The sequence below is a fragment of the Mandrillus leucophaeus genome, unplaced genomic scaffold, assembly GCF_000951045.1.
Source record: "Mandrillus leucophaeus isolate KB7577 unplaced genomic scaffold, Mleu.le_1.0 Scaffold466, whole genome shotgun sequence".
Lineage (NCBI taxonomy): Eukaryota > Metazoa > Chordata > Mammalia > Primates > Cercopithecidae > Mandrillus > Mandrillus leucophaeus.
The window spans coordinates 125,891-149,339 of NW_012104987.1; the positions used below are offsets into that span (position 1 = coordinate 125,891).

Consider the following 23,449-nt stretch of genomic DNA (forward strand, 5'->3'; position numbering starts at 1 on the left):
GAAATCAAGAATCAAAGACATTAAAAATACTTACTTAGGTTCCAGCTACCAGGAAATAAAGGATATAGGATTTTTTTTTTTTTAAGAGAGATGGGATCTTTCTCTGACACCCAGGCTGCAGTTCAGAGACACCATCATAGCTCACAGCAGGCTTGAACTCCTGGGCTCAAGTGATCCTCCCACCTCAGCCTCCTGAGTAGCTGGGACCACAGGTGCACGCCATTGCACCTGGTTCCTCCATGCTATTAAGCTATTACAATAATTACAGTAATGGTGAGACTAAGAAAGGCAACGATGCTGTTAGAAAGACCATGTGAGGGAGTGCTTTTGGGCATGTCATCTGCTGCAGACTTTCTGGGGGCAAACCTCAGCCGTGACACTAATAGTGAGCAACCTTAAATAAGCAACTTCATCTTCATATGCTCAGTTTCCTCTTCTCTAAAATGAGGGGAATAATAGAACTTGCTTTATAGAGTTACTGTGGGAATTAAATGAGTTAATATGTGAATCACTTAGAGCAGTGCCTGCACCTACATGTCAGTGTAGGTGTGGTTATTAACTTCTCAACCCTTTTATATTTTATGCTTATTTCCAGGCCCATTTCAGATGTCACTGGATTTAGAATAGCTTTTTCTAGATCCCCCTTTTCCAATCCAGCACTTACCCCAGCAGAGGGAGTCTTTCCTGCTTGCCATTCCCAGACTATCTAGTTCATTCTCTTCCTGGAGAGCCATTCATGTACTTCCTGGTGTTACGGCCATTTAAATGGTTTATCTTTTCCTCTACTCATTCTTTGAGGACAGAGACTTTGATTTGATTGATGTGTTCAAAGTGTGCTGGAATGAACTTGTCTGAGCAGATGTTAATTTCAAAACTCCTGCTCCCTCGGATTACACATAGCATTCCTTTTTTTTTTTTTTTTTTTTGAGACAGAGTTTTGCTCTTGTTGCCCAGGCTGGAGTGCAGTGGCATGATCTTGACTCACCGCAACCTCCACCTCCGGGGTTCAAGTGATTCTCGTGCTTCAGCCTCCCGAGTAGCTGGGATTACAGGTGTTCACCACCATGCCCAGCTAATTTTTCTATTATTAGTAGAGACAGGGTTTCACCATGTTGGCCAGGCTGATCTCAAATGCCCAACCTCAGATGATCTGCCCGCCTCGACCTCCCAAAGTGCTGGGATTACAGACGTGAGCCACCACGCCCAGGCTTGCATAGTATTCCTATTAGAGTGCACAGTGTCTAAATCTGTGTTTTAAGAGGGAGTGGTCTTGAGCCTTCCTTTCTAAAAGTCATGGTGGTAGTTTCCTGTTTGAGGTGTTGTCAAAGTTAGATTATCCTCTGTTATATATATCTATTAAAAAACAAAGTCTGGAAATGAAAACTCAAAAATCACTAGCCTGAGTAGTAGTCGATATTCTAATTCTAGCTCATGCACTTCATTACTGATTTCTGATTATTCATTAATGGTCAAGTTAAAGCTTAGTAGTTACGAAGGTACTGCTGATCACCTCTGTTCAGACTCTGTGGCCATCTTTGCCTTTCCTTGACTGCATCTGCTATTAGAGCAGTAAGAGTGTTTACGGAGGATAACACAGTCCTAGCAGCAACTTTTTCACGTAGAGTGTTTGTTTCTATTAACAAATTATGATATAGTCATTTATCTTTTAAACATTATTTCTGGAGATCTAACCAGCAAGCTCTAACCTAGAGCACAATATTGAAGAAATGCAACCAGTTAATACAATGTGGCCCCTTCTCACTAGACTTTACCACTTGCTATTATCAACCAAAACACACTCCCAGGTTCCTTCAGTATATATATACTATAAATATAGTCTGTATTCAGAAGTAAGTCAGTATATATTCTTCTGTGGCTTCTGAATTGCAGTGATGCCTCTACACATTTAAACTTTTCCAGTAATTCCATGTGAAAGCTTGCTGCGTCGGTCATTCCATAACTCTCTCAATTAAATTAGCTTATCATTAGTTAATTGTTTTTATTTTTCCAGCCAGGGAATTTTCTGATCTTATGTCCAGGCCTCTTTTAACTCCAGCGAAGCTTCTTTGTAATTCCCTTACAAGCTAGAACAGAAAAGGCTCTCCACACTAGCCCCCATTGCTCAAATGGACAGAAGATCCAAAGAACACAGTGCATGGCTTTGTCTCCCAATTGGAGGCTCCATGTCCTGCACCTTTAATTCCCTTCAAACTCCTCTTCGTTTTCAAGAAACAGTTAGCAGTGCTACTTTCCTTAGGTAAAATGAATGTTATACAGGGCTCTGACAGATCTGCTTTTAACAACAAACACTTAAAAGAGATTGTTTTTCATAATTCCTTCCAAAGAAGATTATACCTTTGAATATAGTCAGTACCACCCTGATACTGGAAGCCCTCAGAGAAAGTGAGTTGGCTGTGAGTCATCATGATGAACTGCATGATCCGTAAATATCACAAGGATTTTCAGCTGATGGGCCGTCAGAGTAAACACCTGATCTCACATTTTGCATAGATTCTGGCTGGCAGTGGAGGACCTGAAAAAGAGGCCTATTAAAGAAGTGCCCTCAAGAGTTCAGGAAATATGGCAAGAGTTTCTGGCTCCTGGAGCCCCCAGTGCCATTAACTTGGATTCCAAGAGTTATGACAAAACCACACAGAACGTGAAGGAACCTGGACGATACACATTTGAAGATGCTCAGGTGGGTGTACGGTGGGCTTCACGTCACAAATGTGCTTCTGAGAAGGTGATCATTGGGTATATTCATTTTATTTTCATTATAAATGGCAGCTATTTCTAACATTTTCAATTTAGATAACTGTGAAACAACTCTAACTGATTTAGGAAGGAACAAAGACACATTAAACTGAATAGTTTTTTAAAACCTGGGAATATTTTCTAAGTTTGAATATTTTTATATGAAGGGACATATTTGAAATATTTTAAAACTTTTACTTCATTTTCTACTCTGTTCCCCCAATAAGTGAGCAAACACTATCTAGTGATGGCCCCCATCTCAATAAAAGATTTTTTAAAACATGTTTTTAAAAAGATTTAAAATCTTTAAGGCATCTTCAATGTAGAGATTCCAAGACTCTGACATTCCTGAATTATTCATTATTATAAATTATTCAAACTGAATTAGCTTAAAGTTATGTCAAACTCAAACCAGTTTTATCTCTGGTGAAAAAAAAAATCAAATATTAGATTCTGACATTTCTTAAATTTTCAAGTTAATTTTTTAGCCTACAGAAAGAAAAAATAAAGAAAACTGATTCTAATTTCCTAAGACAAATTGTTAGTCATCTTTTCTCAAACTGGATCTTAATTCCCTTTGTAAAAACAACTTGAATTTCTGCCTTCTCTCAAAAAATATTGATACTCTAGAAGAAAAATCAACTTCTTATGAGGGGATAGTGTTTGCTGATAATGTGGTATTTTATTTTATTTTATTTTATTTTGTTTTATTTTATTTTATTTTTGGAAACAAGGTCTCTTTCTGTTCCCTATAGTGGCATGATCATGGCTCACTATAGCCTTGGCCTCCCAGGTTTAAGCAATCCTCCTACCTCAGCCTCCCAAGTAGCTGGGACCACAGGCATGCACCACCATGCCTGGCTAATTAAAAAAAATTTTTTTTTTGTAGAGACAGGGTGGGTCTCCCTATGTTGTCCAGGCTGGTCTCCGACTCCTGGGCTCAAGCAGTCCTCCCACCTTAGCCTCTCAAAGTGCTGGGATTACAGGCATGAGCCACTGCACCCACTCCCTAATGATGTGTTGAAGTTGGTTTTTAAATCAGAACGTGCATACTCCATAGTTTCTTAAACTTCTTTTGGAGAAGAATATTAATTCTAAAAAGTACCTTTTTAAAACACACACATTACTAAAATAAAATATAGAAGACAAAGAAGGAGATACACGAATATCCTTCCTTATTTCCATACTCTATAGAAAATACATTTCTCCTTGGCTTTCATTTAAAGAAATCAGCAACTGTGTAGAAAACTAACATGAATTTTAACAGCTAACTGGATACTTATCCCATGTGGTTCAGCCATGGTCTCCGATGTAGAAATAATTACTCTCTAGAGAGAACATGACAGAGAGCAGACCAGAAATTCTGGCCCCACTGCTCACTTCTCTGCTGATCTTTCTTTCTTTCAGTTCAAGATAAAATGTCAAGCATCTTTCTAGAGGCAACAAAGTGTAAAATGTTTGGAATGCCCTTCCTGAGGTATAAAAAAGAACTTTTTTTGGTTATCGGTGTCACTTAAAAATATTCTTGCCTAAGAGGATCCTCTTTTCTTATAGAAAAAAAGAAATTTCTATAGAAAACATTACTATTTGGCCCTAGATTTATTTTTCAGTTAAGCTCAGATATTTAATTCTAGTTTTTCTGTGGTTTTTAAAAAATCCTATCGTTAGCTAAATTGCCTAGGTTCTGATTTCGGCTCTGCTCTGTGACCACTTCTCCATGCCTCCGTTTCTTCACCTGTAAAATGGACATAATGGTTACCAAGCCCATAGGGGGTTTGTAAGGCTTACACTAACTAATACAGGAAAGCACTTAAAAGAGTACCTGCCATATACCCAAGTATATTTGAGCACTTACTATCCACACCCCATGCTTCGCAACACATTTATTATTCCTTTAATCATCACAACAATGCTATTTTATAGATTAGAACATTAAGGATCAGAGAGATGAAAAAGTTGGCCTAAATTTACCCGATTTGTAAGAGGTAGTTCTTGAGCAAGGTAGAATCTGAATTTCAAAATGCTTCATTCCAAAACCAGCCATTGCTCTACTTTTCAAACAAATTCCCATACAGTTCCAAACTTAACGTTCTGTGAAGATCACCCTTGGGCTAGGTCTGGAGACTTAATCCTGAATGTCTTTAAATGGATTTAAAGTAACTTCAAATTATTGCTGTTATGTTTAAGACCAGAGAACTGGAGTCATTTCTTGAAACATGTATTTTATTCAAGAAAAAAAAAAAAAGAAAGAAAATTTGGACATTCAGAATACTCTCCAATAGTTCCAAGCTCTACACCTAACTGGTATTTCACTAGAATAGGAAGATCAAGACACATGTTAGCTCCCTGAGCTGCAGTAGACCAGAGTATTATCTCCCTAGATTGGGTCAAGATTGAATTGAATGAGTAACTTTTTCCTTTTTTTTTGACTTCTTTGTCTACCAAAATTCATCATCAAAACAGAATTTTGCAAACTTCTTAGGGGTGAATGATCAAATATTTACCTAATCTGTCACTGAGTAAGTAATAAGAAAGAGCACACAAATTTGGAGACTTAGCAATTAAATATCACAAAATTTATTTCTGGACTTGTGCTCTGACCCAAGGTGGGCATGGAAGACAATTTTCCATGCAATTTGTGCCAAAGAGATGATCCGATTCATCTGGGCAGTTGGCCCCCCTCCAGTAAATGTAGAGGCCAAAAGTATCCAGGATGATTACTCAGTCTGAGTTAACATTACTCACTTCAGGCCTGGAGTAATTTTAAGAGATAGCAAATTTAGTTATATTATCTAGTGATCTATATAAGTCAACAACTTGATCTGAGGTTATTTTCTGACAAATTCCATTTTTTTAATGACTGGATGTGATTTGCCTCCTCAGTAGCTCCTAAACCAATTTAAACAATGATCCCATGAATGAGATATTGAATTTGAAGATCTAAATGTCCTGTAAATAGAAGGTATTCTAATCAGCATTGTTATTGCTATTTTTAGCTGCTACTAGATTTGTTCTTTAGCCACGTGTGGCATCATAATATTTTACTTTTCCCAAGAAATAATAAAGAAGCACCTCAACCATTATTTCTTTTTAGGAGCACATTTACAAACTGATGAAAAGTGATTCATACCCACGTTTTATAAGATCCAGTGCCTATCAGGAGCTTCTACAGGCAAAGAAAAAGGTATTGGTTTTTTCGTGAGTTGTTTTTTCTTGACCTAGTTCTCAGTTATAATTATCTGGAGTAATTACCTCTGCTGAATCCAGGGTATTGGACTAATGGTAAGTGAACATACTCCAAGACCCTCCCCCAAACCTTTGCATTTTATAAGGGCCATTTAAGTTGTTTCTGTTTGTTTATTGCTTATTGTATTACTTTCTGTTTGTTTGTTTCTGCAGATGTTCATGCTTTGCAAAATTTATTAGAAGCTGTTTTCATGTTTCATGTTAGTCTTCTGTATGCCTAGTTTCAAGGAATCAAAATTACAATAAAGAAAAGAAAGTAACAGAGTCATTAGGTCAAAAACTTCAAGAGGGGTTTCTTTGCTCAGTAAGCTAGAATGTATGTTTTGAACCACAGGCCTCATAACTGAAAGTAGACTCACTTTTTTCAATAATAGGTGACAAAAGGTAGGAATGTTTGCTTCTGAATATTTTCATTTGGCATTTATCCTGAATCACTTAATACCCCTGTGATGAATTTTATACACCTAGCATGGTAGCCAAGCACATTATGGGAGCATTGTAGTAGACCTCATTATTCAACAATGTTAATAATCAATGTCTCTCTGTTCGTAACTCCTTACGCAATCGATGTAACAGGGAAGAGAAAACCTGGACATAAACATCAACACCATTCATTATTTTTAATGTTAAAATAGTTCACAGCTTCTTGAAATTCTGAGTTTAAATTATAATTTTGTGTAGTTCATGATCATCATATAGGCTAATAAGATTTTTTTAAGTCCATTGCCTTTACAACTGGAAATGGATACTTCGTAGTAACACTATCCAGTACAGCAGTCACTAGCCACTTGGGACTGTTTAAATCTTAGTTAATTAAAATTATATAACGTTCTAGCCAAATTTCAAATGCTCAAGAACCACAGCTACAGACTTCTGTATTGGACAGCATGGAATGAGATTTCCATCCTTTTGGAAAGTTCTGTTAGACATTAATGCTCTATAGAATTAATGATGTTGTCAACAGAAATTTTTTCTGATAAAAGTTTTGAGGAAATTCTGAGGATATGCTGCTAGATTTTTAAATATTTAGGCTCTGCAAATGTCAGTATAAAGCCTTCACATATCTACTTCATTTCGGCTTAATTTGATTTTGCTTGAATCACACCATTTTGTTTGTACAAGAAAAGTTTCTGGTGTTAGCACTAATGAAAGCGGAGCCGATGTCCTATGAGAAGAAGCCTCCCTCGGCGGCTCTCCTACCTCTATGGGCCTTCTGATTTAGAACATGGATTTGGCGTTGCATCATTTCATTATCCTGTCTTTTTCTGCTCTGTTTTCCTTGCTTTTTTTTTTTTTTTAATCTTCCTTTATTTCCCTTCACCCTATCCTACCCCACATACGTAAGTCTGGAAACTCAATGGATCGCAGAACATCTTTTGAAAAATTTGCACAGAATGTGGTAAGTTTTGTTTTTTGAGGAATTATGAATCATTAAGTCCAATGAAATTTTTCCAATTTTCCTATTTCTAGCCCTGTTGCCCACCTTGCATTCTTGATGTAACAGCAAAAGTGTTTCTTTTATTCAAATTCAGAACTTCATGTTTTCTGCTTATCTTTCTGTCCCGTCCCTTTCCAGAGTAGAAAAAGATGTTACATGTGAACAAGTATCTGTACAGAACTAAAGTTTGAAAAGAAGTTTATATTACGATATATAAAAGGAAGGAATAATAATTATTCTTTATATTTTTATTTTTATTCCTCATATTCCTTTCTCTATTAAAGATAGTGCATGTATTTCTATGCTCCTTCCCTTAGCCCTTCCCGAGGCTTAAAATATTAAGAACAATGAAGGTTCTATGCTTTTTACTTCTGCAGAGAGAAAATGATCTACTAAGCAGTTTAAAGCTAAAGATTTTATATGAGTGGTGGTTGGTGACAAGATATACCCCACCAAAGACCCACTAGCCTGCCTTTCTTACTCCTTATTTTTCAGGAAGGTATTGAAAACTGTTGCATAAATCACCTGAGAAACCAGTAGTTTTCCTACCAGTGTTTTCCTAGTATCTTGCCATGTGTTTTGATGATATATATTTGTTTGTAAGATTCTTTTTTTTGTATTGTGCCAGTGCCTTTGGAACTTTCTGACATTGTGTAAGCTCAAACTAAAGCCTTCAACACATTTATTTTTATAGGGCAGAAACATCCCTATTTTCCCATGCCATAAAAACTGTACACCAACACTGAGGGCCAGCACTAACCTGTTATGAAAAGAGGTAGAAAAATCTTGGTTTATACTCAAGTTTGTCTGCATTGTCTGTTGAGTTGTGTGGTTAAGCTCCATGCTGCTGTGTGTGTGTGTTGTGGCTTTTGCTGTGATGGCCAGTTCAGTGGAGTTATGTGTGTTGAAATGTGAGCAAACTGGATTCAACAAAGATACGGCTTTTGTTTTCAGTTTCCTTCAAGGATCCGTGTGGTGGGGAATGTTATTCACTTCTACTTGTGAATTACCATTGCAACGGTACACAGAGTATTTGAAAGAATTTGAACAGTAATATAGACTGTGAACATTCAATGTGATTGCATGAGTTAAATGGATAGAGAATGATGGACTCCAGGAATGAATCACATTGTAAATAAACTTTATGAAATTTTGGCTGGCACTATTGGAACCTCTGTTCTTTAATAGAGAATTTTCTGGAGCATGCCTCGTAAGTCACCATGGGGCAACAAAGATAATGTCAAAAAATTATCCAAGATTTTGCTGGAGAAAGTGACTATCAGATAATAAGGTACTCTGTGTACTGTTTAAGAAGCATTTCAAGTTAATCCTTTTCAAATGTAATGCTGACAGTATATACTATTCTTGAAATTATAACGGAAATTTCTGTGATATAATTTAAAACAGTGATGCAACCCAGGGAAGATGGAAAGGGGAAGTCAAATGGTTGTCTTTCTTCCAACATCATATCTAACCCACTTCTCAAACTCTTAAAATAGCACCATATGGTCACACACTGCAAACTTTAAGAAAGGGCCAACAGGAAATAAGGGGAAGAGAGGACTGATCATCCACACCTTCAACCAAAATTCACACAAATGCCACCTCTGTTCCAAACTGTGTGCTATGTCTTGGGACCATGTAAAAAGTATAGACTTACAGCCATGTCCAACCCTTTGAATGCAAGGACTTTTTTGCTTATCTGTGGTGGCGGATATTATAAAAATTATGCCTGGAACTTTTTTTTTTGAGATTATTTGTCGTTAGTGTTTAGTGTTTTTTATGTGTGGCCCAAGATAATTCTTCTTGCAATGTGGCCTAGAGAAGCCAAAAGGTTGGACATCCTTGGTACAGCTTGATTTCAAAGGTACCCAATGGTATAGACAAAATGTTAGGATGTACAAGGGAAAGATAAACAATTTCTGCTGGGTGTTAGGTTGAGGACGGAGGGCCCATATGTAATCTGAGAATTCCCAGAAGTTACATTTAGCTGAATTTGGAGGATTTCACTGGACCAAGAAGAGCAACTACCTTCTTTAAAAAAAGTGGAAAAAAAACTGGAATTACTGAAGGAAAAGAGGTTGAGTACCATCCACACACACACACACACACACACACACACACACACACATACACACAAACCATAATAATAACTTTCAGGCACTGTTGCTTAGTGTTAATCCTTTCCCATCCAGGAAAATAAAATGCAATCTTTTTTATGTAATACTTTTATTTGGGTGTTATTCTGAAGAAATGGAGTAAGCAATTGGAAAGGTTCTCTGAATTTCCCCTTGGTTTAGTGTTCCATATTTACAACTTAAGGGTCAGCAGCTGTATCAAGCATCTTAGATCTTTACCTACTAAATTTTATGAGACACTTTTATAGGATCAATAAAATAATTTAACATAAGACAAAGAATGAGTGATTTTATTATAATCAGATAGACTTAATGGAGTAAAGACAGAATTTACGTAAATATTTTAAAGGAATCCTCTATGCAGGGTGCTCTGGTGCATACAGGGAGGCTACAAGGTCAACAGTATCTCAGAAAGAAATGGAATAGGTGAAAATAGTAAACAAGTGTGTAGTCTAGGAAACTAATGGGGAAAAACTCACATTCATTGAGTATCTGCCATGTACCAGGCTCTGCACTGGGCGCTTCATAATATTATCTAATTTAATCCATGTGCTGACTCTGTAAGGTAGGTATTATTACATCCATTATTTTACCCATTTTGTAGGTAAGAAATTTAAAGGGTCAAAGGAGGTGCATCGTTTGCCCAGAGTCACATAGTCAGCGAAGGAGCTGGGACTGACTCCAAATGTATTTTGTTCCCTAATGCTATTTCCATGGATCCACCCTGCTCTTTGACATTCTCCCAACTGACAAAAAATAAATAAATCTTGCCACCTGATGATACCCTCCTCCCCAGCCTGAGTCCATTTCCAATGTGTGTCTATTTTAGTAAGTTGATTTACATGTTCCAGCCTAGGGTTTTTATAACCGAGGTTAGAAAAATGGCATTGTTGTTTTTCTTTCACCCCAGAGACAAAAATATTTTGCTAGTCAGCTGTTCCAGGGGAGTTTTTGTTAGTTACCCAGACTCATAAACACTAACTAGCACTTTAGAGAAAAATTATAATAAACAGCTGAGGATTGCATTGCACTTTCAATCTTCCAAAAAATATAGACTCCTTTCTGTTTGTTTTGTTGTTGTTTTGGTCATTGTTTACATGCACAACAATCCTGGGAGGTAGTCAGGCAGGTACCACCTTTCTTCACAGACAAAACACTGGGGGCATAGTGAGGTGAGGTCACCCTCGCCAGTATCTCTCAGCTGTTGAGTGTTAGAGCCGGAACTGGAAGCAAGCTTTTTCTTTTACTTTAAATTCATTACTCTTTTTAGATTTTTCTTATTCTTTTCATCAATCCCAAAATGGGCAGGATAAAAATAACTCCCATTTGTGTAATGCCCGCATTGTGGTTTGTTGTCTCAGGAAAGCTCTTTTTCACTTCTTGGTGTTTACTCTTTTATTTCTTTATTTTTCTTGCTATCAGAGAAGTCTCTTAAGGTTGGTCTTTCAAGGGTTACTATATCCTCTCATACCTTTAAATGTTATTCTTACTAAGTTGACTTTATTCTCTTTCAAAAAAGTTCATATGCTTTAAGAATTATGAAAATTATTTTCTTCATCACCATCATCAAATCTGACACCACTTTTCAGCCATTAAAATATCACAGCATCTGCTGGGCATGGTGGGTCATACCTGTAATCCCAGCACTTTGGGCGGGTGGATCACCTGAGGTCAGGAGTTCGAGACCAGCCTGGCCAACATGGTGAAACCCTGTCTCTACTAAAAATACAAAAATTAGCCAGGCATGGTGGTGCACGCCTGTAATCCCAGCTACTTGGGATACTGAGGCAGGAAAATCACTTGAACCCAGGAGGCGGAGGTTGCAGTGAGCAGAGATCATGCCATTGCACTCCAACCTGGGTGACAAAAGCGAAACTCTGTCTCAAAAAATAAGAAAAGATAACATGATAGGATAAGATAAACTATAGCATCTGTCTGCTACACAAACATTAAAGAGGAACAGATAGAAAACCAAGGAAAAGCAGGGTAGGATGACTGATTAGCCACATCTTCAATCAAGATTCATAATCAACTGCCAACTGTGTGACTCACCTCCTGTCTTGTCTTTGTGTGAAGTAGAAATTAAATCAGTCTGGCTCTGGGCTACAAAAGTAGAAAAGTAAAAATGAATTTTAGAGAGTATTGATGTTGAACGCCCAGGGATTCACCTAATCTAATCTCCTTTTGGAAATATTTTCACCCTATCTTAATGAAGACAATTATCTGTAGAGGCTTTAAAAGAATCAATAGAAAAAAGATGATGCCTCCTTGGCTGTCCCATTCCCTCTGTTCTGATATATTTGTGCTGGGGCTTTGAGCTCCTAACTATGCCCTGGAGACTGGATGGAATGACCAGAAGTTGTGGAGACTCCGTGAGAGAAATTTAACAGGACTGGGTTGGCTCTGAAATCAGTTGATCTTTAGGATCAAATCTGTTTTTTTGTTGTTGTTGTCATTGTTGTTGTTTTGTTGTTGTCATTGAGACACAATTTCACTCTGTCACCCAGGCTGCAGTGCAGTGGTGCGATCTTGGCTCACTGCAACCTCTGCCTCCGTGGTTCAAACAATTCTCCTGCCTCAACCTACTGAGTATAGCTGGGACTACAGGTGCCCGCCAACACACCTGGCTAATTTTTTGTATTTTAGTAGAAATGGGGTTTCACCATGTTGACCAGGCTGGTCTCGAACTCCTGACCTCAAGTGATCTGCCCACCTCGGCCTCCCAAACTACTGGGGTTACAAGTGTGAGCCACTGTGCCTGGCCCAAATCTGTTTTTAACTCTGCAACTCAATTGTTTAAATGTTGATAGGAGCAAATGTAAATGTAAATCCTCTTATTTGAAATATAAAACAAAGAAGATATAATACTTAGTTCTTTTAGAATGTTCTTTTGATTAAATAAAATTAAATGATTTATCTAAGCCCACTGTGGAATCACTGGTTAATACAGCCTTATACAGATTATATATAAGTGGTAACATGGTAAAAAGAGCCTGGGCCAAGGAATTTGATGTGTTTCTATTTAGGTTTGAAACCTAGTCCTATATATTCTAGCCATGTGAATTTTAAAAAATCATTTAAGGCCGGGCACAGTGGCTCATGCCTGTAATCTCAGCACTTTGGGAGGATGGCTCTAGGCCAAGAGTTCAAGACCAACCTGGGCAACATGACAAGACCCTGTCTCTACAAAAATAATAATAATTATAATAACAATAAAAGAAAAAATCATTTAAACTACTGAACCTCAGTTTCTTCACCTCTAGACAACTCTCTCTACCCAGACACAGCTCCAATTAGCATTTTGCACAAATAAATATAAATATTTAAGAATTTGAATTGTATTTAAATATTCTTTTGAAACATTCTTTATTCACTTAAAATGCATTGTAAATGTCTTCCAAATAATTAAGTATTCTTCTACCTGATTCTAATAAACCACGCAAAATTCCTTTGAATGGATATGCCCTGTAATTTTTCTAATCATCTATGAATGGACATTTAGGTTGTTATTTATTTATTTGTTGCTTTTATAGGTCAAAGTACGATAAAATCCAAGTTATATATTGATTTTCTTTTCATAAAAAAATTGAACTGCTTAAATGGAATGTAAATTTACAAGGGAAGAGGCATCTATTTATCTGTTTTTCCCTTTTTTGTATCTTTATTTTTTCCTTCATGCAAGAGCATACACTAGAGGGAAAAATAACTTATTCTGGAAGGTGGGAATCAGATGTTGTATTCCTGATTTCCGAAACCAACATGTTACACATTAATGACAGGCCTCCACTGCCAATTAGTCTTCAGTCAGTGAAGAACTGTAGCTACTTTCTGGGAAACTTAATATTGTTTTTTTTCAACACTGTGGAAGACTCTAAGGATAGTTTCTAGTTCCTGGTCAAATGATTTTTAACTTGGTTTTGTTTGTTTGTTTTTGGGGTTTTTGTTGTTGTTGTTGTTGTTGTTGTTGTTTTTTAGACGGAGTTTCACTTTTGTTGCCCAGGCTAGAGGGCAATGGCGTGATCTTGGCTAATCGCAATCTCTGCCTCCCGGGTTCAAGTGATTCTCCTGCCTCACCCTCCAAGTAGCTGGGATTACAGGCATGCGCCACCAGGCCAGGCTAATTTTTTGTATTTTTAGTAGAGACAGAGTTTCTCCATGGTGGTCAGGCTGGTCTCAAACTCCCGACCTCAGGTGATCTGCCCACCTTGGCCTTCCAAAGTGCTGGGATTACAGGCATGAGCCACTATGCCCAACCTAACTTGGATGTTATTAAATGTAAAATCTAGTGTGCTATTTCCCTCCATATTCTAATAACCTATAAAACTTATAAAACTGTAAGCTGGGAACTACCCTCTGCATGCAGTGTAAACCTGTGAATAATACGGGTGCCACGTTTGGGAATCACAGCCCCAGTCCAGCTATGGGGTCAGGGTAGGAGCAGTGCGGTGCGGTGCAGTGTCGAAGGTACTTGGGCAGTCCCTCAGCTGCCCATTCCTGGCACATTTGGGGTGGACCTTGGTTCTGTTCAGGATTGAGCCATGTCACTCCAGGCTGAGCACTCTGGACTTTATTGATTAGACCTACACGCACATTAGTGTAAACAGGCTATTTTGGAAAGGGTCCTACGACAACTAAAAGGAAAACATATAAACTTGCCCCTGGATTTTTTCCTCATAAATAATCCCAATAGAAAAAATTGACCTGGTGGCCTAGGATCCATGCATCTGCTACGTTTATATCATTGCTTTTAGATACCATTATACTAGTTTCTAAATCATTCACTCATCAACAGCTATTAAGTTTTGACTAAGTGTCGGGTTATGTGATACTCTTTGTGGTTAAAAAAGACAGCTTGGCTGTCCTTACTTTCACTTCCCTCGATATCAATTTCTACCACAATAACGTAGAGACAAGCCTTAGAGTATTCAAAAAGGTCATTTTCTAGATTACATATCTGTTAACGAAGTTGTAGGCATGGTAAGAGCTCCACAGAGTGAGTCAGATCCTCAATTGACATGAACACCCATCATAATGAAGCAGATTATCTGGTTCGCAAAACATCCATCATAGGACAGAAGCAGATTTGGAACCTACGAGAAGGAAGGTTTTGATTTTACATCTCTGCCCCTGTGAATTTACCTTAAAGAAAGACTTTGTGCATATTATTTTAGGGTTGAGTGCTATGGATTCTGTTGCCTGGGATTACAGATACACTAATACAGGTAAACTATGCTTAAAAATTCCTACCATGGCCGGGCACAGTGGCTGACGCCTGTAATCCCAGCACTTTGGGAGGCCAAGGCGGGCTGATCACAAGGTCAGGAGATCGAGACCATCCTGACTAACATGGTGAAACCTTGTCTCTACTAAAAATACAAAAAAAAAAAAAATTAACTGGGCGTGGTGACAGGCACCTGTAGTCCCAGCTACTCAGGAGGCTGAGGCAGGAGAATGGCGTGAACCCAGGAGGCAGAGCTTGCAGTGAGCTTAGATCGCACCACTGCACTCCAGCCTGGGTGACAGTGCAAGACTCTGTCTCTAAATAAATAAATAAACATATTCCTACTACACCTTCAGTGAAAATAAGTTATAAGCTGGCCATTGAGTTTCCCCACCATAGATATTACCAGCAAGCATATGAAGTGTGTCTGCTCGAAGATGAACTATTTTCTCTTCTTTCTTCTGCTATGGACCTGAAACCATCTCATTTGTCATTTTGTAGTTGGCGGATATGGCTATCCATCTTATTTTATTGAAACTGGTGGTGATGATAACTTGCCTGAGGAAGCAATTTTAGTCTCCCTGCAGCATGATGTAAATCAATTGGTGTGCAATGTATCAGACCACGTAGCCTAATTGAGTTCGGACAATATATCTTCATTTTGCCCTGGTAGCATCATTAGTTCTTAAGTTGCTGCTCGAGTTCTAGGAGCTCTGAATTGTATCATGGGTTTTTGTCAGTGTCCAATGCAGCCCTGGGGCTTCCTAAGGAATGCTGTGGGACTGCCGAGTAGACACTCCCCATAGTGGGAAATGCCGCCCCTGCTGCTACATATGCCAGGGGCAGAAGTTTCTACAGCATTTCCCAAAGTATTGTGTTCCAATGAACATGAAGTCCTGGGTTTATGCCAGTAGCTATGAGGCTTCAGCCAGAGACCATCCTGCGTGCTCTGTATGATAAGTTTACAGCCCAAGAGCATGCATGTATTCAAGCACTACCAGATTCTTTTATCCAACAACAACAGCAAAACAGTTATTGGGAACCTACTGTGGGCCAGGCACTTTGTTCTGAGAATGGATAGGTAAGACAAAGCCCCTGCTCATAAGAAGCTTATACTTTGCAAGAGGATAGATATGAACACAAATTACTACTTTGGGGATACTACTAACATGCGCACCTAGGTTGATTCATTCTGCTCATGCAAGTTAACTGTTCATTGAACAGATCTGGTTTTCCACTAACCTCCTTAATATAAATCATGATAGTTTCTCTTAAAGCAGTGCAGAGTAGGCAGAGAGAGGAAGAGTTAAGTCCTAAGCAAGAGACCTGCCCACTAAACAGTGGGGCCCTGCAGGAGAGAGAGAAACAGAGCAAAGGTGGCACAAGAAAGAGGGTCTGAAGATGGCAAATTCAGGCAAGGACTACTGTGGAGGTTTCCAGTTAGAGAAGCAGAGTACAGAAGAAGGTAATCAAGAACATATTCTGTGCTCTGGATTTACACATGGGCCATCATCATCTACACAGCAGATGAGGGCAAGCTAGGAGAATCTAGAGATAGGAGGATGTGTTTGCAGCATCGGCAGCTACTGTAGCCATCTGCACATTGGATGATAACAACAAAAACTTGGGTGGTAAAGTAGAAGAAATGAAAGCAGAACAAGACTTGTAGCACCAATAAACTTTTTAGAACCTGTTTGAACCAAGTTTACTGGAAGATTTGACAGCAGAAATATAAATGTCGCACTGTCTCACTTTGAAATCATGTTATGTGACCATTAGCTCATTATGTTGCATTATCACTTTGATTTTATTTGATGATTTTTGAACTTGAATTATTTGAACTTGATATTTGAACTTGAATTATTTTTCAAAGTGATCTGAATCTCATATTAGGGTACAAAATTGTAGCTCAGTAAAGCAAGGAGATATAGGACTTATATCTTATATGTAATGTACTCTTAGCATTTCTACATTTGGCACAGTGCCTTGCAGATGGCCAACTCTCAATCTCAATTTATGTCATTGAATTAAACAGCATTGAATAGAATGAAAAAGAGTTAAGCAGAATTCCATCAATGGTCTAAAGGGTAATATATGCACATTATTTTTATAAATTTGTTTTAAGTATCTAGGAAAAGATGAATGGAAGTTAAGTTGATATAAAGTTTGGATTTATTATGGTGTCCAAATTTAATTTCCACCAAAAATGGAGTCGTATATTAATTATTTCTAGTTGTGAGGTCACTTACTAGGCAGCCCTGGGTCATCAACAGGTCATCTCTTTCAAAATCATTTTCTCTTGCTTATTCTAAAGACACATGTAGCATCGTATATATTCATTAGCATTCTTTTATGAAGCATCTTTCAGAAAAGAAAGCCATTTTTATACTGATGACAAGCTGTGGTTTTAATTTATTCTTTTCCATAATTTTTGCTAGTACCCAGAAAGCAGTAACACTAAAATAGACGATTTAAAATAGCGATACATTAGACATCTTTATCTAAATTGCATCCATCTATAAGCATGGATGTATTATGTGTACCTTGGTGCATTTTTCATATGTTTTTGGCTGATACTATACACAAGTCCAGACTGGGCAAAATCTGATGCCCTCTTCATTGTGCACCATATTTTGATGGCTGTTGTCATTGTTTTTGTCAATGGCCAGTATCTAAGAATAATAGGAACACACAGTGGACAATCCTAAATACACTACATATATCTGTAATTTCAACCAGCAGAGGCCATTACTAAAATAGGCTGTGGCAGTTATTGGAAATTTAAAGCACATTCTCTAGAATGCTCTATTATTTCTGGGGGAATAAAAAGTTCATCCATCAGTTTTTTGCCTCTTTGAGTCATGCAGATTTTATTTTGGTATTAAAGAAGTTTTTCATCTATTTCATCAGCCAAAACCGAATTCCCCAATGGACATGGGCTCAGTTACTACAAAGGAGAATAACAAGCCCCTATTTTCAACACTGTTCACCTGAAATAGACCTATTAATATCTAACAAGAATATATTCCTAACATGGGATAAAAAAGATTATTGGGAGAGCTTTCTCTTTTCTGACTGTAAAATGTAAATCTTCAAGGTACTTTCAGGAGATACTGGGAATGATAAAATTTTTGGAGTTTCAGAATTGAAAAGGAATTTAGAGGTCCATATTTCCCCGGGTCTAATCCTCAGTCCATTGCAAGAATCTTTTCTGTAGGCTCAGTGACAAATGGGTATTCAGCATTTGGCAGCTCCTAAGTATCTGAGATGTGGTACCCTTAGTCAGCAGATCATTTCATCTCTTAGAAATCCCTTCCATAATCCACTTTTCTGTAACTTCCAACTATTAATCCTAGTTCTATTTCCTGAAGCCACCACAGAGTAATACAAGCCCTTCCTCTAGATGACAACTAGTGAATTGCTTGAGGTGTGATTTACATTACCTCCCCCAAGTTTTCTTTTTCTTTCCCTTAGTTAAAATCTCTACGTCGGCCAGGCACAGTGGCTTGTGCCTGTAATCCCAGCACTTTGGGAAGCCGAGGCCAGGGGTTGTGGGGATCACTTAAGGCCAGGAGTTCAGGATCATCCTGGGCAACATAATAGATCTGGTCTCTATAAAAAACAAATTTATAAATTAAAAAAAAAAACTCTACTTCATTTTCTTTTTTTCTTTCTTTCCTTTTTGTTTCTGTTTTTTGTTTGTTTGTTTGTTTTTTGTTTGTTTTCTTTTGTTTTTTGAGACGGAGTCTCGCTCTGTCATCCAGGATGGAGTGCAGTGGTGCAATCTTGGCTCCCTGCAGCCTCTGCCTCCCCGTCTCAAGTGATTCTCCTGCTTCGGCCTCCCAAATAGCTTGGATTACAGGCATGCGCCACTACACTCAGCTAATTTTTGCATTTTTAGTAGAGAGGAGGTTTCACCATGTTGCAAGGCTGTTCTCAAACGCCTGACCTCAAGTGATCCACCCACCTTGGCCTCCCGAAGTGCTGGGATTACAGGGGTGAGCCACCGTGCCTTGCCTACTTCATTATTTTTCTAAGTGTGGTCCAACTATCCATACCTCAAAAATCACCAGGGGCTTGGCAAATGCAGATTCTGTAACCTCATCTCTGATTACATTAGAACTCTTCTTTTTCTCTGCTCCACATTGGTTTCAAGCATCCCAAAACCATACCGTTTAAAAATCATCACACAGATAGAAGTATTCCCAGCTGATCTCTCCTTACTAAACATCCGTGGTTCTCACTTGAGATGCATCAGAATCACCTGGAGGGCCCATGCTAACACAGATTGCTGGACTCCATCTTTCAGAAAGTCTACGTAAGTCATTTACTGATGGATCCAATTCAAGAATTTTCATGTTTAACCAATTCTCAGTGATGCTGCTGCTGCTGATTTTAAGGCCACACTCTGAAAACCACTGCCCTAGACATACCAATGCTCTCCACTTTCTCCATGGTGAATGTCAAGAGCACACAAATGTCACAGCTGAGAGGCTGCTCTCCAATTACGTCCTCACATTTCTGCAACCACCCGTTGAACTGTGTAAGAGTCCATTTTTGTTTGTTTTGTTCCATTTGTTCCCACAGCTGTTTATAATTAAATTTATTGCATATTGCATGTAAGTACTTTATTAAAATAAACCTGTTGAAATGTGAGTATAAAAAGAAAAAGATATTTCTTTGATAACTAAGCTGAAGACAAAAAGACTTGATAAAGATGTCTTAAATGTTGCTAGCAAATTAAATCTGAGTGACACTTATAACGGGAAAGTGAGCTTCTAATGTTTTCCCATTTAATAATTTCCTGTTCTTTCATCATCCTGGTTGCTCACTTTGTACATGTGCTCCAGTTCACCAGTAGGCCTCATAATCATAACTGAACATAGTATTTGAGATATGGCCCAGCCAGCATAAAGTGGGAATATCACCTCCTTGGCTTTGTATACTATAACTTTTAAAATCTAACCTGAAAATTGCATCCACTTCCCCACTGTAGTCCCCAACCAGAGCAACATGTAATGTCATTTGGGGCTTAAAATAAAATACTTTAAAAATTGGATTTTTTTCTCATGTGCTGAGATTAGTTGTCCCTAATTTTGTCTTTTGCTGCTAAGTTTCTTTGTTCATTATTTATTTACTTTTCACTTTAGTGTACGTTGGTTCTTTACCCTTCTTTCTACTAAATTTATCTTGTAAGTTTTAGTTCATTTGTATAGCTTTACATAATTTTTTGAAGCATTTCTTTGTTACTCAGTCTTTTAACCAAGGTTATAAGCGGATCATACATACATTTTATCAGAATTTCATCAGTTTAATCATTCAAATTACTGATTAAAATGTCATAAGGAACAGGGAGGAAGACAGAATTCCACTGCCCTAATAGCACACCATGAAGATAGTTGTTTATTTAGTTATGAAGCACATCTTTCTCTTTTCCAACCACAGAGATACTGCAAACACTGCTGCATGCCTTACTTAGCCGAAGATCTTTTGTTTAAAGCAAGTTCCTGTCCTCAAATCTGGTAAACTCCTTTTTAAAATGAGTAAACGAGCATCTCTATGACAGACAAAAATGTAATATAGGGTCTACAGGGAGTTCCTTGCAAACATATAATGTTGTAAGAGCAACACACCATTAGAAGAATTAGAGAGGGACTTAGGAAATTTTAACAAAAGAAATACAAATAGTAAATCGATATATGAGAAAACATAAAAGAAAACCCATTGTTATTAATACCTAAGTAAAATTCAGAAGGCAGCACAATCACTTTTTCCTCCAAATAGGTTTGTTTTGTTAATATGATAACATCTAGTATTAGAAAGGGGTTAAGAAAATAGGTGATCTTGTACAATGTTCATAAAAGTCTGAATTGCTATCACTTTTCGAATAGAATTTGACAGAATGTGCCAAAAGGTCAAAAATCTCTCACTTTGAATCAGTAATTCAAGTTCTAGTAATTTAATCCTAAAAAAACCCCAGATGTTCCCACATATAAAAAATATTTGTTGCATTATATAGTTGTCAAATATAGAACACAGTCTGAAAGCACAACAATTGTGAACTTCTTAAATATATCAAGACATATCTACTGTTGGAATGTTATACAAATATTAAAAATTAGATTTTAAAGCATTGGCTTTTGTTTCTTTTAATGATACCCACATTTGACATTTTTTTTAAATATTAATTTTTCTATTGCTCTTTGCAGAGCAGGGCTAACCCATGGGCGGTGTGCCCGGAGTAGCCACATTTGACCAACACATACGTGTGTTTGTGCATATTTGTATATGTGTGTGTGTACATATATATGGTTACTGTATAAACTGTATTTGTGTGTGTTTATATGTGCATAGAACCGAAATAACATAACAATACATTCCCTTATGTGCAATGCAATCTGATTTTTAAAATGTATTCTATACTTAATTTTTTTCTAAGTGTTGGTAGCATCTCTCTAAATTGATTTCCTTACCAACTAATTCATTTAGTTGGTAAAACAGTATTATTTTAGAAGAAACATCTATAACATGGGTAATTGAACAAAATGCAATCTCTTTAAACATATATCTGTGTATAAAAAGGTAGAAGGACATAATAGAAAGTAAATGATCATATTTCAAGTAATACTTATTTCTTCTCTGTTTTTCTATGTTTTCTTCATTTTCTTTAGTGAACATATACTGCTTTTATTATGGAAAAATATTTTTAACTAAGAAAATGAAAGTATTTGGCTATACTTTTTCCTTCTCAATTCTCTTAGGAAGCTAGTGACCAGTACTTAAATGTATATGTGTTCATGAGCTATCTCCTTTTAGTACATAGTACTAGAATATTTTTCAGCATTCAGCGTTAAATATGACAGTTCCAAAACTAACTACAGAATTGTCTTCCTCATGTCCTTTCCATCTTAAATCTCAAGAATTCAAGCTGATCTTTAACATTCTAGGAACTCACCCACTCTCCACAGTTTTATAAAAATTATTCATTGTGTTTCAGTAAACTCATTTGTAAGTTTACCTGGAAAAACTGATTTCATTTAAATCATGCAAGAGCTTCCCAAACACCTGGCCTAGCTTGAATTCCTTCTTAGCACCTGCCTACTTGAAAAGATTTCTGATTCTATTAGTCAATCTGTTAATATTTAGGGTGTGACCAGTGACCCTCATCCCTCTCTCCACCACGCCTCTCCTCCCCCAAATTAAAAGTGAATTCTCCCAAGACCTTGGAATCTCATTACCCTGATTTCTAGAAATTTATTTCCTTAATGAGATTTGCAGCCAAAGAACCTCAACTCTTGCAAATAATCAAGTACTTATTTGGAGACTACTGTAATGTTAATGTTGTTTAACAGCTGTCCGTTACTACTTCATCAGGCCAGATGACTTACAAAACCATGTAAGAAGGCATATAAAAGCACTAATACAGATTCTACCAGTAAGAATAATTCAAAGAGGGAACTGGTGGAGTTTAGGGGTAGTTAGAAGGTTTCAACAAGGACATAGATGAGAAGCTCATCTTTGAAGAGTGGATAGGGTCTGAACAGGTACATGCACAAACAGGTGACTAGCGGAGAGAGCAGCAGGCACAAGGGCCAGCCAAAGAACCACTTCGTGGGTAACAGTAAAGAGTCTGACAGGCCACGAAACCCAGGTAGTGAAGGATTTGGAAATCCAGGCAAAGATATTTATATTTACAAGTGAATATATTTACAGGAATTTTTTTTTATATTTACAGGAATTTTCAACTTGAGAGTAAAATAACAAACATCTAGCATCCCTTAGTTTAGACTCTGCTAAGAGCACTCCCCATCCCTGGTTCAATAAGTGGGAAAAAAGGGTATTTTTCAACATGAGAGTAAAATAACAAACGGATAACGTCTTTTAGCTCAGCCTCTCCTAAAAGCATTCCCTATCTCTGGTCCAATAGCATCTCATTTTACCACCATATGGTCAGCTCTTTTTATTAACAGAGCTGTGGGGTTGAGCATCTGGTGAGACAGCTGGATCACATAAACCAGTGGAAAGGCAATGACAAGATTTTTACCTTTCTTACTCCCAGTTCCTCTCTATAGTCTCTGCAGCCTACAAAGCACTCAAGAATATACGTCCGAGTCTACAGCAACATATGGGAGACACTCGGAGGCAATGGCTGGAGACAAACAAGCAGGAATTGTAAAAGGATAGCGAAAATGGAGGTTACATTTTTTTCCAAAAAAATCTTTTTTTCTTTTTTTGGAGACAGAGTTTCGCTCTGTCTCCCAGGCTGGAGTGCGGTGGCGCGATCTCGGCTCACTGCAAGCTCCACCTCCCAGGTTCACGCCATTCTCCTGCCTCAGCCTCCCGAGTAGCTGGGGCTACAGGCGCCACCACCTCACCCAGCTAGTTTTTTTGTGTTTTTAGTAGAGACGCGGTTTCACCGTGTTAACCAGGATGGTCTCCATCTCCCTCGTGATCCGCCCGCCTCGGCCTCCCAAAGTGCTGGGATTACAGACGTGAGCCACTGCGCCTGGCCTCAAAAAAAATCTAAAAGATGCTGATAACTTTCTACTCTTCTCTGTAAAGCTGTTTCATAGCCACCCTCTAAAACTCTGCCCCTTTATTTCTGCTCAATCTCTTCAGTGTCCTGTAGACTAGAAAAGACTACTGTGGGCC

At 37.8% G+C, this 23,449-nt stretch overlaps 1 protein-coding gene across 1 annotated transcript in view; it reads left to right on the plus strand.

Moving 5' to 3' along the window:
- Nucleotides 1-23,449, plus strand: part of LOC105550149 (regulator of G-protein signaling 7-like) — a 108,283-nt gene that overhangs the window by 76,246 nt on the left and 8,588 nt on the right. The window contains exons 9-12 of the mRNA XM_011995029.1: nucleotides 2,512-2,698; nucleotides 5,849-5,938; nucleotides 7,346-7,399; nucleotides 20,243-20,319. Coding sequence (XP_011850419.1) covers nucleotides 2,512-2,698; nucleotides 5,849-5,938; nucleotides 7,346-7,399; nucleotides 20,243-20,319 — 408 coding nt within the window. The remainder of the gene's footprint in view (nucleotides 1-2,511; nucleotides 2,699-5,848; nucleotides 5,939-7,345; nucleotides 7,400-20,242; nucleotides 20,320-23,449) is intronic.